At 37.7% G+C, this 17649-nt stretch overlaps 2 protein-coding genes across 4 annotated transcripts in view; both read right to left on the reverse strand.

Moving 5' to 3' along the window:
* Nucleotides 1-115: 115 nt before the first annotated feature.
* On the reverse strand, nt 116-16741 carry LOC110831379 (uncharacterized). 3 transcript variants are annotated; one of them, XM_022067300.2, is made up of 2 exons: nt 16670-16741; nt 116-4367 (listed from the first exon to the last, which is right to left on the reverse strand). In XM_022067300.2, exon 2 carries the CDS (start codon nt 4360-4362, stop codon nt 2665-2667), a length of 1698 nt encoding a protein of 565 aa, XP_021922992.1. In that variant the 5' UTR covers nt 4363-4367; nt 16670-16741; the 3' UTR covers nt 116-2664. The 3 variants fall into 3 exon arrangements, with proteins under 3 accessions (XP_021922992.1, XP_021922989.1, XP_021922995.1); XM_022067297.2 differs by lacking the exon at nt 16670-16741 and adding an exon at nt 10340-10564; XM_022067303.2 differs by lacking the exon at nt 16670-16741 and adding an exon at nt 9072-9557.
* Nucleotides 16669-17649, reverse strand: part of LOC110831367 (serine/threonine-protein kinase pim-3) — a 215002-nt gene continuing 214021 nt past the window's right edge. The window contains exon 12 of the mRNA XM_022067277.2: nt 16669-16736. The gene's annotated coding sequence lies outside the window, so the exon portion shown is untranslated. The remainder of the gene's footprint in view (nt 16737-17649) is intronic.

The following is a 17649-nucleotide window of genomic DNA, read 5'->3' on the forward strand; positions in this document are numbered from 1 at the left end:
CTTCTTTGAATAAATTGTAGTTACTATCTTGGACTTGTGATTTTTCTTCCATTCTTTCTTAGATAATATTCCCATTTATATTTACAACACACTATTTAACAAAGGAAAACAAACCTTTCCAATTCTAACAACACATTATCTGATTTTCATCTCTCTTTAATAGTTGTGTAAAATGCTAGACTATAAAAGTCAACAATAATTCCAAATGGTATTCAATTGAATTTACCATTGTAAAACTGGTCAACATATGCAAAACTTGATACACTAGATTTCTTGACATTTTGTTGTGTTGTACAATTTGAAGAAGCACCATTTTCACAAGTATGTAAAACTGGATGATTTGTTAACTACACTATTCCTCTACAACCCTTATAATTATAAATACTATTCGGATACATTAAGATGATCCCAACTTCAACTTTATGCTATCTAACACTAGTCCAGAGGCAGCTGGCAGTATACTGTACAAATATAAAGTATTCTTTTTACCATCTGTAACAGCTGCTACTGAAGTAGTACACAACTGACATCATCAAAATAATGGTAAAAAAGGGCAAAACAGAGAACTCGTTACAAGAGATAATACTGAAAAACAAAAGAGGTTATAACGTTCTGATATAAATATCAGTGTCAATTTTAGTTGTGGAACACCTTTGCAGCACTTAGTCAAATGAGTAACAGAAAACACTTTACTGATATTATTTAAATATTGCTGGCAACTTAAATGAAGTTGCTCCATGCATTGGATGTTACAAGTTCAGTTTTAGAATACATGCAGAACCACAGCTAATGTGACAGAACATATAATTGACAATTTTTTAAATATATAATTTCTTCAAGTATATACTCAGGACTACTTGGTGAGGTTTAGACAGACAGCATTACATGTTAATGGTGAAAATGAAAACTAAATTTTACACAAATTTGTCAAGAAGATTTCCTAACCAAACTTAACTGGCAAGAATAATTTACTTTTACATAAGTGCACTCTTGATGGCAATATGAACCCATGTACTGTCATTATTATAAGTTAGCAGTTTCTTTTATATTTTTAGGTACAGAGTACTAGATATGAGAATATTCATAGTTAATACAGATCCATTTGTATTTTATTAGGTTTTGAACTACTGCTATAAATGAAAGCTAACTAAACTCACCAGGAAGATAATAAATACACATTTAACCACAGCCATTCCGGACACTTATTCCTAAGTCCCAAAGAAAAGGCAGTTCTTAATATATACATGCTTCTTCCATAGCAAATTATAACTACATATTTGCCTAGAATAAAATTAATGCAAATCTACCACTGCCATGTCAAATAGAAATTGCTTGATAGGAAGACAAAAAGAAGAAGTCAAATCAGAATTTCATCATTGAAACAAATTCATAGATATGCTTTATTTACATACTAGGCATTTTCCTCACTTTTCTAAGAACACTTCTCTCCTTCAACCGGAAACAAAGCATGATTTAGTTTGTTACTTGTTGCTACGGTATAATTTATTTCAATTTGATAAGCAGATATAAATAATAATAAACCCTGAAACATTTATTTTCTTATCAACTAGTACCATATTAAATTTTCTTCATTCTCTCTTCTTCTATTCCAAATGGAAAAAAACAGACCAGAAGGCGGTCTAATAATCAGAGTAACGGCACACATTTCATGCTCGTATATTCACGTTGAATTCCATAGATCATCTTGCTCAGATGAATGGATGGATTGACAGTTTTTAAACTCTTCCTATACACAATTTATATAATTTTACATTTTTCAGTAGCTTTATATGGCACATTAAAAATACCAAATTAAAAAATGTACATGTAGAAGGAAATTAAAGTACACTGTATTGCAGCCAGAAGGAGAAAGTTTTTAACAATTCACCTATCATGAATGCATTAGTGTTCCATGATTCCAAATAAGTTCTAGAGAACACTTAACCATCAGTATGTATGTTCATATTTGAGAGGCCATGTCTGAGCAAAGAAATATTTGCCAACAGATGAAAGAATCTTCATATTCCATCCACAATTCAAGCATTCATTTACTAAATATATTCTCTTCATGCTGGTTATGATACTGCTATTTTAAATTATATAATAAGACCAGGTAACGTCAATATTGAATACCATCAAGGTTAGAATTAAAATCTAGTCAAAGGTGATAGTAAGTGTGAAAATTTGACACATTTCTTAATTAAATATCACCAGAATTTGGAAGCAGGTATTTTTACTTTCAGGAAGTAAATAGAACAGGCAACTAAATAGTTTAAGCCAAATGAGACAGTTTTAAATTTATTCTGTAATTTCACACAACACAGAGTTCAGTCCAGACATCTAATATCTGTTACACAACTGACAAACACATACTGTTGGCAAATATTAACAATACAATCTTCATTAATCAAATTTATAAAAAGAGGAAAAATCCACTCCTGTAATTGAAGTTTCATAAGTGATTGTATTAATAGCAATGACAGGTGCACTCTCCTACTTTTTATTTTGAGCTCCCTTTCACGATAAATATAATTACATCTGAAGACCCATCATCGATGATTGTCAGTTTACAGTAACAGTTCAGTAAATATCAATGTAATTTTTCTATTCATAATTAACTATTTCCAAATCATTTAATTAAATTTGTTTCAGTTTTTCCTAAGATCACTTCACTGTATCTGATTTTATATGAGCCCTAACATCACGTGAACCAAAAAAACCAAGTTTCTTCAGGGTGTCAGTGGTCCTCATAATTAGCTTTTCTTTAAATTTCCAAATAGTTGTATCCACAACAGTGTTCTGGCGGAATTCAACGCAGGATTTCTTCAGCGTTCGAACACAGTCAGCCCGATAGTGCTGCAGCTGTGCATCAGTTGTTTCAATGGAGTACGAAGAACAGGCTCCACCCAGACAGGCTAATGGAAAGTGGTTGTGTAATGTCAATGCTCGCTCTGGATTATGGAAACACTTCACATATTGGTTGGGTTTTGTGAAGTTCTTACTGCGGTATACATGCTGCAACATATGCATGTAGCGAGGAATATCTTTGAAAAAACCATGAACTTCGATGAGATCATCTAGAAAATAGACATTTCGTACATTGTACGAGGCTTGAGTGTCATTTTTGGCAGCACGTGCTTTTGGCAGGACAATATCCATCAGCTCTTGCCACGACATCGTATTGACAGGCATTATTACTTCATCAATGTCCAAAAGTGCAATGTATTCAAATGCGTATAAATTCTTGTACAGGCAATCGTTATAGGGAATAAGTTCGTTTTGACGCTTGTTATTCCATTTCTTTACAAGATACATATGTTGAAATCCAGGAACATTTGGCTGACCACCAGGAAGAGTTAATGGTGTCACATCCACACGATCCAACTTCTGGTAATATTGCAGAACTTTAGAAATATTTGAGTGAACTTGAAGCTCATAGAAAAACACTTTATCTGCGCCTAGTATGCCTAGAAGTTCTATCCACTCCACCAAGCGAACAGAGAGGTCCTCATGAAGGAAGTCCAAGCCTTTTACACAGACAGCAAACTTTTTCTTCTTCTCAGGCTTATTGTATACGACACGGAGATTGTTTGTTGCTGTATCACAAGGCTTTTCGACAATGGAAACAGATGCTGGGACAAATTTTTGATATTGTTGTGGAATCTGACAAGCAATAAGGTAAGGTTGATAAATTCCTTGCTTGTAATTTCCCCACTTACGATACCATATGTACTTATATTCCATCACTTTCATAAAAACAGGTTCCTTCTGCGATTCAAACCAAAACTGACAGTAGGTCTTTATGGTAGGTTCAATCCGGTTGATCATCCCTAAGATCCTAACCGCTGGGCCTATCTTGCTGGTTTTTCGAACATCATAATAAGCACCAAACAACTGAAATGTACCATTAGTTGTATGGAGATTTTGCCAATAAATATTATTGAACTCAAGATCAAATATACTGGGAAATTTTGCACAACTTTCATTCTTATAAAACATGGGTCTGTCCTTGTGACGATTCCAGTACACAATTGGTAGGCTTGGAAGTTTCTTCTGAACTTCTTCCACTATCATTGCTTCAGAAAAACTTGGTGACTTGTCAATGCTGGGTTCAAGTTCCAGTAAAAGATGTGCAGCAGATAAAGGTGACTGACTGGTGCTGGCGGTCGCTTCTGTGTGAGGCGTTCGAGGATCGCCTACTTTCTGAAGCAGGAGACGACTGTTGACTGAATTGCTCGTTGATCCTACATCAGGGCCCTCTACTTCATGGCCCCGTAGGTGAAACACAGCCAGCACGATAAGTCCCCAGAGAATCACCAAGCACAGCATGCGGTGCAGAAACCTTGATCCACAAACTGCCATTTTTCCTGTAAAATAAATCATCAGAATATTTGATATAAATTGGTCACACTTCCAACATGCATTTAATTCACTCACTTCTTATTAAAAATATTATAGGAAGTTCATTTTGCCAACATGTATGGGGCTCAAGTAAGTCAGCAAGTTCTTTCCCGTGATATACGCACTACATGGCCATTCCATAAAATATGCAAATGTCTCTCATTACATGGATTTTCTCCAAAAAGGTGTATCCACGTTTAAAGATAGATATTTTTATGTAAATATAAATATGTGCAGTATTTAATCCGTGCACGAGCAAACAGCGAATTTTGAAGTCACAAAACAGATATTACCAACTTTTTAATTTTTCTATTTAAAAGTCTGATTTTTAAATATTTTGTCATAGTGTTGTGACTGTTTTGTGAAAATTTGTTCAAAATTATAATGGGGTAACTGTACAAGATGCATGATTTTTGTTTTATTTTGGCAATTACAAAAAAAGAGAAAAAGCCAAATTAGGAATTGATAGAAAAGAAACAGTTCCTGAATTAAATTCAGACACATTTCAAGAAAAAGAAGTTATGTGTCTAGCAATATCAAATGAAATTTTCTTATAATAAATTACCAAACAATAAAGAAACATAACCTAAATTTAAACAACGGTCAGAATCAAACTCAGGACCTTTCAAATATTAGGTTAATACTCAAAACAACTCGACCTCCGGTAGCTGTCACCAACAATACGACAAAAGTGTTATGAAAACCATTCACTTAAAGGCGGGGATAGAGTCAACTGCCGAAACGTCGTTTATATCAAATACACCCCAGACAATGGACAATGGCCAGCACAGTGTTCGTTGTATCAACCGTTCTCAAAACTTCATAGAATATTTAGAATAATAAATGGTGACCATAATTATTGTGTGGATATTGAAATGAAGACTGGAATTAACAGATGAGGTGAAGAAAGAGGCATTCATAAAGGAGATTACAATTAATATGAAAAAGAGTAGTTAAAGGAAAAGTGTCTCCAAAAGTAGCATAAAATTAGTGAAAGATAAATTCAATGTAAATGACAGCCCTGTTTTATAAGAAAGGCTATTCTCGCATTCTGCTCAAATGACCCTTAGGGCTATGCCGGCCTGAGCTTCGGCTCATGGTAGGGTCACCCAAGCCGGACAGGTCTAAGGAGATGCGCTAGACTAAGAGTGATACCCTGGTCCTCCAGGTTGGGGGTTGGGTGTAGGGCTAACAACCTTTCACCTTTAAAAAAAATATGTGTTACGAAAAAATCAACCAAGCCTCGGATCAGGACGGACTCTTTGGCACGACCACGGCAATTGAAAAAGGACATGAGATTTGGTACCTGGAACATTAGGAGCCTCTATAGGGCTGGGGCACTGAAATCAGTGTGTAGGGAATTAGGTAATTATAAGTTAGACTTAGTGGCAGTGCAGGAAGTGCGATGGGAGGGGGAGGGCACGATCCCAGTGGACAATTTTACATTTTTCTATGGAAAGGGGAATGACAATCATCAGCTAGGGACGGGTTTTTTTGTTCATAGCAGAATTAGGGCAGCAGTTAAGAGAGTAGAATTTGTTAGTGACAGGTTGTCTTACGTAATTTTGGAAGGACGTTGGTGCGACATCATTGTCCTTAATGTTCATGCCCCAACTGAAGACAAAAGCGATGATATCAAGGATAGCTTTTATGAAGAATTGGAATCAGTATTTGATACATTTGGCAAGTATCACATGAAAATTCTGCTAGGAGATTTCAATGCAAAAATTGGGAGGGAGGATGTCTTCAAACCCACAATAGGCAGCGAGAGTCTCCATGCACTTAGTAATGATAATGGCGTCAGAGCAGTGACCTTCGCTACGTCAAAAGATTTAATTGTAAAAAGTACAAAATTTCCACACCGTGATGTTCATAAATACACTTGGACTTCCCCAGATGGCAGAACACACAATCAAATAGATCATGTTTTAGTAGATAAGAGAAGGCAGACAAATGTAATTGATGTGAGATCATTCAGAGGAGCAGATTGCGACACTGATCATTATCTGGTGGTAGCAAAAGTGAGGGAGCGGCTTTCAGTAAGTAGACGAACTAAACAAAATTTTGACACAGAAAGATTTGATTTGAAAAAATTAAGTGAGGGAGAGGCAAAGGAACAATATCAAGTTGAAATTTCGAATAGGTTTCAAATTTTAGAGACAAATGAGGATAATGAAAGTGTGGACATCAACAGGGAGTGGGAAAATGTCAGAAACTGCATCAAAATTTCAGCAAAAGAGAAACTAGGATACTACAGGAGAAAGCAAAATAAACCGTGGTTTGATGAAGAATGTTCAAAATTAATAGATCGAAGGAAGCAAACAAAATTTCAATGGTTGCAGAACCCAAACAAAACAAATGCGGATAATCTATGTAACGTGAGACGTGAGGCTAGTAGAACCTTTAGGACTAAGAAAAGGGAATACCTGAAGGGCAAAATTGCTGAACTTGAGACAAATAATAAGGAAAAAAACATCAGAGACCTGTACAGAGGCATTAATAACTTTAAGAAAGGATATCAACCCCAGACTAATTTGGTAAAGGATGATAGTGGCAATTTGCTTGCAGATCCAATAAAAATTGTGAATAGGTGGAAAAATTTCTTTAGCGAGCTCTTAAATGTTCATAATACTGGTGATATTAGACAGATTAAAATGCATACAGCTGAACTGTTGGTGCCAGAACCTAGCTTAGATGAAGTGGAACTAGCCATTGGGAAGTTGAAAAGTTATAAATCTCCAGGAATTGATCAGATTCCGGCCGAATTAATTAAAGCAGGTGGCAAAGGGTTGCATATGAGGATCCATAAGCTTATTCAGTTAATTTGGGATAAGGAAGAGATGCCACATCAATGGAAGGAATCCATAATTATTCCTATTTATAAGAAGGGGGACAAGACTGAGTGTGGTAATTACCGAGGAATATCGCTGCTATCAACCTCATACAAAATTCTATCCAACATTCTTTTGGCAAGATTAACCCCATATGCGAATGAAACTATTGGGGATCATCAGTGTGGGTTCAGACGAAACAGATCAACGATTGATCAGATCTTTTGCATTCGTCAGATACTAGAGAAAAAATGGGAGTTCGGTGGGACTGTACATCAGTTATTTATAGATTTCAAAAAAGCCTATGACTCTGTGAAGAGAGAAGTGCTATATAATATTCTTATTGAATTTGGTATACCAAAGAAGCTAGTGGGTCTAATAAAAATGTGCTTAAATGAAACCTGCAGCAAAATTCGAGTAGGTAAATATGTATCTGAGACATTCCTCATCAAGAACGGTCTAAAACAAGGAGATGCTTTGTCTCCCTTGCTCTTTAACTTTGCGCTAGAATACGCCATCAGGAAGGTCCAAGGTAGGCAGGAGGGTTTGCAATTGAACGGGACACATCAGCTATTGGCATATGCTGATGATGTTAATTTATTGGGGGACGATATAAATACAATAAAGAGGAACGCAGAAGTTTTACTAGAGGCTGGTAGACAAGTGGGGCTGGAAGTAAATTCAGAAAAAACTAAGTACATGTTAGTATCTCGTCATCAGAAGACAGGCGGGCAAAATTATCTTAGGGTAGCTAATAAATCCTTTGAAAGGGTTACAAAGTTCAAATATTTGGGAACAACAATAACAAATCAAAATGATACTTGTGAGGAAGTTAGGAGGAGACTAAATTCCGGAAATGCTTGCTACTTCTCAGTCCAAAATATTTTGTCTTCCCGTCTGATTTCTAAGAACCTGAAAATTAAAGTATACAAAACAATAATCTTGCCTGTTGTTTTGTATGGGTGCGAAACATGGTCTCTCACTCAGAGGGAGGAACACAGATTGCAGGTGTTTGAGAATCGGGTGTTGAGGAGGATATTTGGGCCTAAGAGGGAAGACGATGGGGCGTGGAGAAAACTGCACAATGACGAGCTTAAAAATCTGTACTGCTCCCCCAGTATTGTGAGGGTGATTAAGTCGAGAAGAGTGAGATGGGCGGGACATGTAGCGCGCATGGATGGGACAAGAGGTGTGCACCGGGTACTGGTTGGGAAACCTGAAGGGAAGAGACCGCTGGGGAGACCTAGACGTAGATGGGAGGATAATCTCAGGCGGGATCTATCCGAGATAGGAGTTGAAGGAAACTGGATTTTGTTGGCCCAGGACAGGGTCCGGTGGAGGGCTTTGGTTAATTCGGTGATGAACCTTCGGGTTCGGTAAGCCATCTAGTTAGTTAGTTAGTTATTCTCGCATTCTGACGCCAAGAAACGCCAGCAACGAACCGAAGATGTTGTCGGTTGACATCACACAGTGAGTCACTCATGCCGTCATAACACAAAACTACCTTTACGTGAGAAGGCCGTCTCGAAGGTCACGCAAAATGCTGAAGCAAGTTAAGTGCACGCTTGCAGGAATTTACGAAATTGAAAGAGCCGTGATCGGTCAAAGCAGACATTTCTTTGATCCATATCCAGTAGTTCCAATCACCAAAGTACTAACTACCATCTGCTTTCAAGAATCAACTTTCGAGAACCTAACCATTAAAATTATGCATATGTTTCTTACGTGCATATATGTCATCGCCCTGATGACGGAGGCAATTTGACCTCTGAAACGTTGGTAAACATCGTCCAGACTACACAGCGCAACAACCCAGAAGACAGAAATCTTCATACTCACCGCTGTGAAAACCTCAAATCTTAAATCCCGACTGTCCGCGGCTGCTTATTGACTACAGTCTCTTCTTTCCTCCGTATTCTTTATTTGTAAATACTAGAAATCATCTTCCATTAGAGTCACCCTTCTTTTCCATCAACTTTTATTAAATTGAAATGGTACGTTATCGGTTTCTTCTGCAAATCCATCCGTCGGAATGCAAAGTCACAACGAATTATTCCTGTATCGTTTTCTTTCCCGAAAGATCTATAAATCTACTCCTGCCGTGACAGCTCTTTGTTCATCCTAACATCTATCACTGTCTTCATCTGCGGCACAGGTATTAAAAAAAGAACCACAGAAAGCCAAGGAACTGGCACTCATGAGCCAACAAACTCGAAGAGAAAAATGGAGGTTTCGTCAGCACGCAGCAACATTTCCACCTCATCCAACCTGCGAATAATTCGGTTTTATCCACTACAACCATCAACTTCGATTAGGTCTCTCTTTCTACCTGCAGAATCCGACCGGTAAACAACTGAAATATGGCGTCCGATAGACACGTTTGACATTGCTTACAAACTCGTTTGGGGCTCACGCAGGGTGAAGAAGTTTACTGTAACAAATATCTTAAGTGATTGACGTTGTATAGGATGACCCACATTCGCACCCAAAGTTCCAAAATACTCATCATATACACTAAGTCGAAAGCAGTGTTTGTTTATTACACTATATAAACGTTATTACTAGAAGAAACCTATTTAACCTATATCAAATCTAAAACTTCTTGACGATGGTGAAGAGTCAATTGAATTGGGTCCCATCTCCGAATCGTCGTTTTTTACGTTTTATATTTACTAGACGATGGATAATATCCAAGGAAATTTTTATTCAATTGACTATTACACCTATGTCCACAGTCTGGTAACGAACAATTTTTAGGGTTTGAGGTCCTCGCGGCGGCAAATACTAAGATGGCTATCTTCTGGGTTTTTGCACAGTGTAGTCTGGTAGAAGTTCACCGACGTTTCGGAGGTGCTTGCTGTCTCCATCATCACGGCGCTGGCGCCCTGACGATAGAGTTCGGTAAACTTTAACGAGACTACACGGCGCTACACCCCAAATGATATCTGTCTTCATACCCGCTGCCGTGAGAACCTGAAAAGACACATGCATATTAAACTTTAACACTGTAGCCTCCTAGATTCGATATCTTAGCAATCCTGAGTGGCTTTCATAGACCATTAGCTTTTCATTACGTAATAATCATTCACCCACACTCAATAACTCACTCACTACTCCTCTGCCCCTCAACAAATTCAAAATCTTAACACTGAACTCTCGTCCCTGAGATGTACAGCAGGCGACAGGATACACAACAGACATCCCAACGGCTCGAAGCAAGAAGTGCATCTCCGAATATTAATCCCGCATTGCGACACAACTTTTAATACAAATCCTCCTAGCAAGCTTCTTTTGTTTAATACTGACGGTGTCCAATCCTCTCTACTGTTTTCTCCAACTGACGAAAGGAATGGAAATCGAAGACATGAAAAAGTTATGACTGCCATGTACCTCGTTCGATACAGTTTGTTCTCCTGCTAATCGATATTCTAGAACAATGCAACTTAAGAAAAGTATCATCACATTTTAGATGTAACAAAAGTACATTCACAAGCATGAAATTGCCTCTTTGTTTGTTTAATGCTGCTGTTTCAACGGTGGAGGTCTTATCGTTGAAAAAGGTCCCAAAATCATTATAATTGTATACTGGTAATGATTGGTTATTTCGAGGTACACACCAGCATTCGCTTCAAGGCTGAAGAAAATCACGAAATAACTCACAAGGATAGGCGGTGAACCACTCATGATTTCAACAAGGTGATGGAGGCAACAAGAATCTCTAAAACGCTGGGAAACTTCTACCAGGTTACACGGCACTATAATGCAACCCGGAAGACTTTAAAAAAATCACTTCTCGAAGAATGAACCTTTTTTAGACTTCTTCTGTGTATCGGAAATAGCTCCGTTTACCGGACCCAACAGAATAGGTTGACTGCCTCCCTATCCCGCCTACCTTTTACCTAAAGACGAAGAAGAACCAGCCTAATGATCTTTAAAGGTTTTAAGACTGAAAACGACTCTGAAAAACAGACGATGGATAAGTCGACAACAAAGAAAGCAGTAACACTGCATGAAGTTATAATATTTACTTGTGTTCTCTTATGTCGTATCTCGATGTCATATTCTGTCACGTGCCAATTTCTGTTTTTAATAAACAATAATTTTATTTAATTTAGAGTGCAGGAAATTTGTGCCTGTACCGACTTAGATTTATTTTAGATATCAAATTTGAACGAAGTTCGTTCAGTAATTTTGGACATAAAACTTATGGACAGACAGATATAATTTCCTGATTATGCTTCGTTTTGCCAGCTTCCTGCAAAGAACACAAATAAATTAGTAATGAAAATTTCGAATTGGTTAACGCAGAAATCGTGCATCTATTTTAATCAACGCAGATCCCGAGATTTTGCCTGGTACCCGAAAGCGAGAACCACAAAGGAATTTCATTAAATCAGTTTAAATTTTGTAGATTCCTAAATTTTCTAAAAGAATTACACACTGCAGTTGGGAACAGTGCCATTTCACAAGCGTACTGCCTGGAAATTACAATAACTCACTTCAGTCAGCACTCTGAGAATTTCTTTAAATCTATCATTTTTCAGTAATTCATGGGCGACATTAGACTGACGTAATATATGGGAAGAAGATCTTAACATAACTTGGAGCTCTGTGACCTTGCGTGCAAGCCAGTCATTATACACACTTGTTGCTCATTTCATTCTAATTTCGAAAACAGCGTCTCAAATTCCAAGGCTCGAAACAGTTGGATGCACATAATTTACGTCCGTTACTATATCAACAGGATGCAGAAAAACATGAATTAATAACGAAATAAAGATGTATCAAAACACTGACATGACATGGAAAAACTATAATTAGCCCTAGAGGCCACAATAGGACAGAGCAGTGATTGTAGATCGAAGATGGCTGTCTTCTGGGTTGTCTGGTAGAAGTTTACTGACGTAGATCAATTACTGCCAGCCGATCAAATAGCCTACAGTGGTGCGTAATTAGGAAACAAAGACTGTGTATGTGATTTACATAGAAATTTCACGAAGCAGGAACGTTAAAGAGCAAACGCTGAAATATACGAACTTCGTACAAGATGGACACAATCCTGAGCCAGCTCAATCCAGCTCAGATCTTATTTCCGTAAGATCTCTAACATTAATAGGGGTATTGCCCAGAAGATGAGATGCTGCTGCCATTATCCACAGACACTGCAATGTCGAATAAAATTTGATTTATTTTCAAGCCACATTTACAAGAAGCGTGTCTGTTTTTTCAGGCTGTCTGCATGTTTAATATTGGCGATTTACATTACAAATTATTTGCAAATTTTTCAGAATATAATGAAATACCAAGTTATTTTAATGTTTAAGATATAATTTAAGAGTGTAAGGCGGTATCATGAGCATGTTTCCTCTTTACAGTTTTCTTGTATTTTGCGTTATCAATCGAGCTCAACGAAAAATAAAAAAAACATACGTTAGCGATTTGCGCTTTATTTTTAACGGTGTTTTTAAGAGTCGGTGTTCTTGAACACTATCACCTGATCTGAAATATAAATACCAAACTAAGTTGTCCTACTCGCTTCAACACTTTCCTTTAGCTGACATTGAAGGAAAGACACGACAAAACAACTCGACATCACGGAATTAGAAGATACAATCTACAATTTTATAGACGTAAGTAATTAGTATGCAAGTGACAGAAACAGATTCATATATACATAATTAATTGACAGTTTATTTTACAAATAAATCGCTAATGGGAATAAGGTAGAGAAATTCCTTTCCTTCGGAACTACAGAAACCAAAATGTACGAATTTGTCCCTGCATAATATGAGATCGCTACAGCTCGCTCTGATTAGGTTGTTCTATTTAGATATTTCCGTCAATAATGTGGGGGGGGGGGGGGGAAGACGTATGACATAAAGCCGTAACGAAGAATAATATTAATAAAATATTCTCGGACCATCAGCCGTGGCAACTCGTTAAAAATCGAAGTTTCGGGGACCATCTCTGCTCCCATTATCTGGGCCCCAGACCGCCTCACCTGCCCAAGTCCAGATTTACAACAACTTACTTGCACCAGCCAGAATGTTTCGCGTTTATTAAGTATCGCGCAGCTGACAGAGTACGAAATTTGTATACAAAACATCGTAACATTTCCCGGCGCGTGGCAAGGTTGAAATCGGTCACGTTTTCCTCGGCAGTCAGTTAACTAGACGGAAAGTGTTACTCATATTAATAATTCTGCTGGAAACGGTGCATTTCCGAATCACTGAACGACGAGGGATGGGCTGTTTCGCCTTCTAGTCTTAGAACGCTTCAGTCGTTCATACCATGCAAGGACAACTTCACGGTTTCAGTAACAAGAGCCTCCTTTCATGTTACCAATTGAATATGTATCGTTAGTGGTAAATATATCGACCATTAGGTTACAAAAACAGTGGCATAGTAAATAAGGTTTCAGGTCATCACGGCAGTGAGTATGAAGATTAAAACCTTCTGTAGTTTCATAGAAACTGATCGACGTTTCAGATGTACGTATCGCCTCCATCATCAGGGCGATCGTGATAAAACGATTAATGAATAATAAATTGAAAGTTGCACGAAAGGATGCAATTGTGACTTAATTTATAGCATTAAACTGGAAGGACAGAAAAAAATACGAAGGAACTTTAGTCGGGATAGCCGAACTCCAGCCAGATATGTGAACCCATGTTTTTACGAATGCGAGTACTAACCACTTTGTCGAGACATTCCGTGGGTATGTTCTGTGCAATATTTGTCAACAGCACATTTATATAAATTCTTTAAAGTATTGTGGTACTGGTAAGTATACATTCCACCTACTTTGACAATCAATAACACTTGCTATTTGTATGTATGGGTTTCGTGAGTTTCTCACTTGTAAACAGGGAACGTTTCCTTAAACAAATTAACGAACTGATCTTAGTAATGGTGAAGTGTGGAGTTCTCTTTGAGGTAAGGACCAAATTCTTAAATGCAATTTAGAAGACGAGCGTCGACTTCAAGTAGATACGCGAAAACCTGAATCAAACTAAAAACTTTAGGATCTTTCGAATTCTATCATAAACGAATCTTACATTTCCGTTCTCTGCGATACGCAGATTGATGACTGTACCATCCGTCTTGATGAGCGCGTACCGAGGTGTCAACTACTATGGTAACGTTTAACCAGGAATTAGTAGTCCTACGTGAAGACCGCGTGACCTAGAAGTTTCATTCAGTCCTTACTATGGAAAGTAGGCACTATAAAACGTCATGCAGAACAAAAGAAAGTTGAGTCCGTGAGGTTTAAACACGTAATTTATTTCGGGATGATGACTATGATGATGACGCTGGTTTAAATAGCACCCACGCATATCACAAGGTAGAATCATGAGGTGTAAGTGAAAACGGTTACGAAACAAATACAAATAAAACGCATTAGGTATCAAAACACGTACAGAAACAACGGCCATGCCAACATACATTGCTGAAATGGTAAGCATTGAGAAACGATAAAAAAAGATAATTCTACACGCTGATTCGCAGTAAAAAACGATTACACAAATATAATTTATTACCGAATGACACGTGTTACTACAACTGATGACAAGCATTTGTAGACAGAGTAAACTGAATATGACCATTCCGACTCAGCTGTGTATATATCGCAAATGAAAATACCATGACTGAGGGTAATTATACATCTGAAGGTCACAAGAGTACTTGCCGCCTTCAAATTAAAGAGAATATGTGGTCATCATATCGCAAAAATTTAAACCTTTCACAAAACACAGCGTCACTAAACGTCTCAATCGAATGGTGAGCATATCTGCTTCATATTCGAGATGTTTCCCGGTCGGTTGTTCTACCGAAGGCTACATATCCTGATGTCTTCCTTGGTTTTTGATCATTCTTAGCGAATGATTTCACAGGACTTTAAAATATGAAACGATATTTTCCTTCCACACTGTTCACATTTATCCTGCCAGTAAATGTCATGCGTACAAAGGGTCTATTAACTCAATGAATCCGAAGTTCGCCTACGTAACATTCAACAATTCTGTTATTGCCTCAATAAAACACAGGCTTCTCCATTACAAGATAAAATTGTTACAGTTAATTCACAAGGTGTTCACTGGCTATTCTGATAATATCAAACATATTCTGTGAACAAAGATACGGAGTTATAATTTTTAAACTGGTGGTATACATAGTTACCACTATGTTTTAAGGAGCAATACATACTGAAAAACATGCATAAATAACAAAGGGAGTAGATAGAACCAGGTGCCCGGACGACAGAGTTAGCGAGTGAGGAGAAACAGGTAACCTAACCCAATCTAACTGAAGTAAACAGCTAGAAAGTTTAGAAGAGCAGAATCGAATAGAAGTTTCAAACGTTTGTCTACAGGACAAAACAGGAGTAGCGACAGAACATAATGAAAGAAAGCAAGTTATGCAGTTTTCTTATTTATCGTATCAACTAACCCCCATTTCCCACTTCCGTTACTGCCCACAGGTCAAATATTTCCTTAGCAATTTGTATTCAAATCCTTGTAACTTGGGTTATTCTCACACAGTAAAAACCCCACTTTCCATAATCATACAAACCACTGGTATACTAATGGGGAATGTTAAGCTCCGAATTATTTTACGATGGACAACTGTTCAGGAAGATAACTTTCATGATTTTATTGTCACAACTATACCATTTTATACACTGCGTTCACCGATAAAGTTAAACGCAACTCTCACTCAGCTCCCGGATCAAACTGTATGATTCTCCGCGAAACGCTACAATGTTTTCGCGATGCGAGTCACGCATGGCTCCATAGAAACAGTAAAATCAACTTGCAGGTTATATTATATGTTTCTGCCGCTATCCGGGAAGTGGCGGTTGCGTCTAATTACCAATGAATGCACTGTATTATGTGCATGTCTTTGCAGCACACACGTGTGTTTATAAACAACGTTTGTAATTGCGAAATGCGCACATGAGACGTTGCAATAGTAACGGATAAAAAAGAAAACACTCCAAGAAACGTGCCGAATAAGGGCTTCAGAGCTGATATGGAAATAAACTTGAAAGATTATCTTTGAACATTCTCGCTGTAGCGATTACAGTTTCAAATTAACAAACACTCCGGGATTATCGAATCCCTAAACCCAAAGTTGAAGACTGTCTTTCTTCTGGGTTGCAGCGCCGTTAGTCTGGTAGCAGACTTCCTTGTGGCCTTCGTCATCGAGATGATCGCATTGAGGCAAGCACCTCTGAAACGTCGGTAAAGCTCTACCAGACTGCACAGCGCAAAACCCCAGAAGACAGTCATCTTCATACTCGCCGTCGTGAGAACCTGAATCTCACCTAACTCCAAAACAAACAAACTGATAATGAAATTTAATGTTAAAATCTGGAATGAAATAAAACATCAAGGACAGAAGAATTCAGCAGAAAATTATCTTGTTTCACGTACCCTGTGGATTGCGTTATCGCGGACTGGTATCACCGTGTTTTACTCAACTTCTGTGGATGAAGCACATCTGTAACAAAAGAGATTACAACAATTTAATATCTATCATCGGCAATAGACTTTATTCAATTTAATTAAACTTTTCGTGTTAGCTTCCTTTACGATGACGCAGCCTTTGACTTGTATCCAGGACGTACGCGGTTCGAATTTCGCCCAAAATGTTCTCCGTCTTATTAAATGAATACCGAGATGTAAACTTGTGATAAGGCAAAGATCGCCTTCTTTAAAATCTTTACAGATTACTTATATATATTCACTGGTCTCGTTCGAAGCAGCTTGATTAGTGCCAGGTATCTGCGCTTATATGTACTGCCATGTGATATAGAAGCTTCACGGAGGGGTAGTACTCATAATTTACATGGTAGGAGTGAAAGAAAGACAAATAGAATCATTAAACCCTGATATCTCTCTTAAGGCAGATCGTAAAACAATAAAAGTATCCCTGATACCTCGGTCTGTATAGTGATGGACTAGGATGGATAAATATTGACAGTGTAACCACGGTTCCACAGTTAACGTTGACTAATGTTTAACTGTAGAAGTATATTTGTACTGAAATAAAATTTTATTTACACATTAATGTATACCTTTACATCTTATCTAAGGGCCACCGCCCTGAAGGTGTAGCCAGTAGGGCATCACATGACGTAACAACCCATTTGACCGTCTCATTCTCGTCACCGAAAGAACCTGAAATCTCATCCCTAATAATTTCCACATCACCGTACAGACATCGTATCATCTAATTCAATACTCTTCTGTAATTAATATGGCATATTTAGCTTACGGACATATACAATCCAGGGTCATTTCAAGTTCCCAAATCTAACACAGTCCTGCAAAGCAAATACAATATTCTGTTATACTGTCATGACCGTGCAGTTCCTCAGAGAAAGGCGCGTTCATTTGCACAGTTGGTTAAG

Source organism: Zootermopsis nevadensis, unplaced genomic scaffold, assembly GCF_977971745.1.
Source record: "Zootermopsis nevadensis isolate Lab colony 2312 unplaced genomic scaffold, Znev_1.0 Znev_ptg000025l, whole genome shotgun sequence".
Taxonomy (NCBI): Eukaryota; Metazoa; Arthropoda; class Insecta; order Blattodea; family Termopsidae; genus Zootermopsis; species Zootermopsis nevadensis.

Excerpts from the sequence above, each read along its gene's own strand:
- LOC110831379 (XM_022067297.2), bottom strand. The coding sequence starts at position 10,460 with ATGCACTTCTTGCTTCGAGCCGTTGGGATGTCTGTTGTGTATCCTGTC. Across the intron at positions 4,368-10,339 it reads GAGGGGCAGAGGAGTAGTGA|GAAAAATGGCAGTTTGTGGA; the intron begins GTGAGTTATTGA and ends TTTATTTTACAG.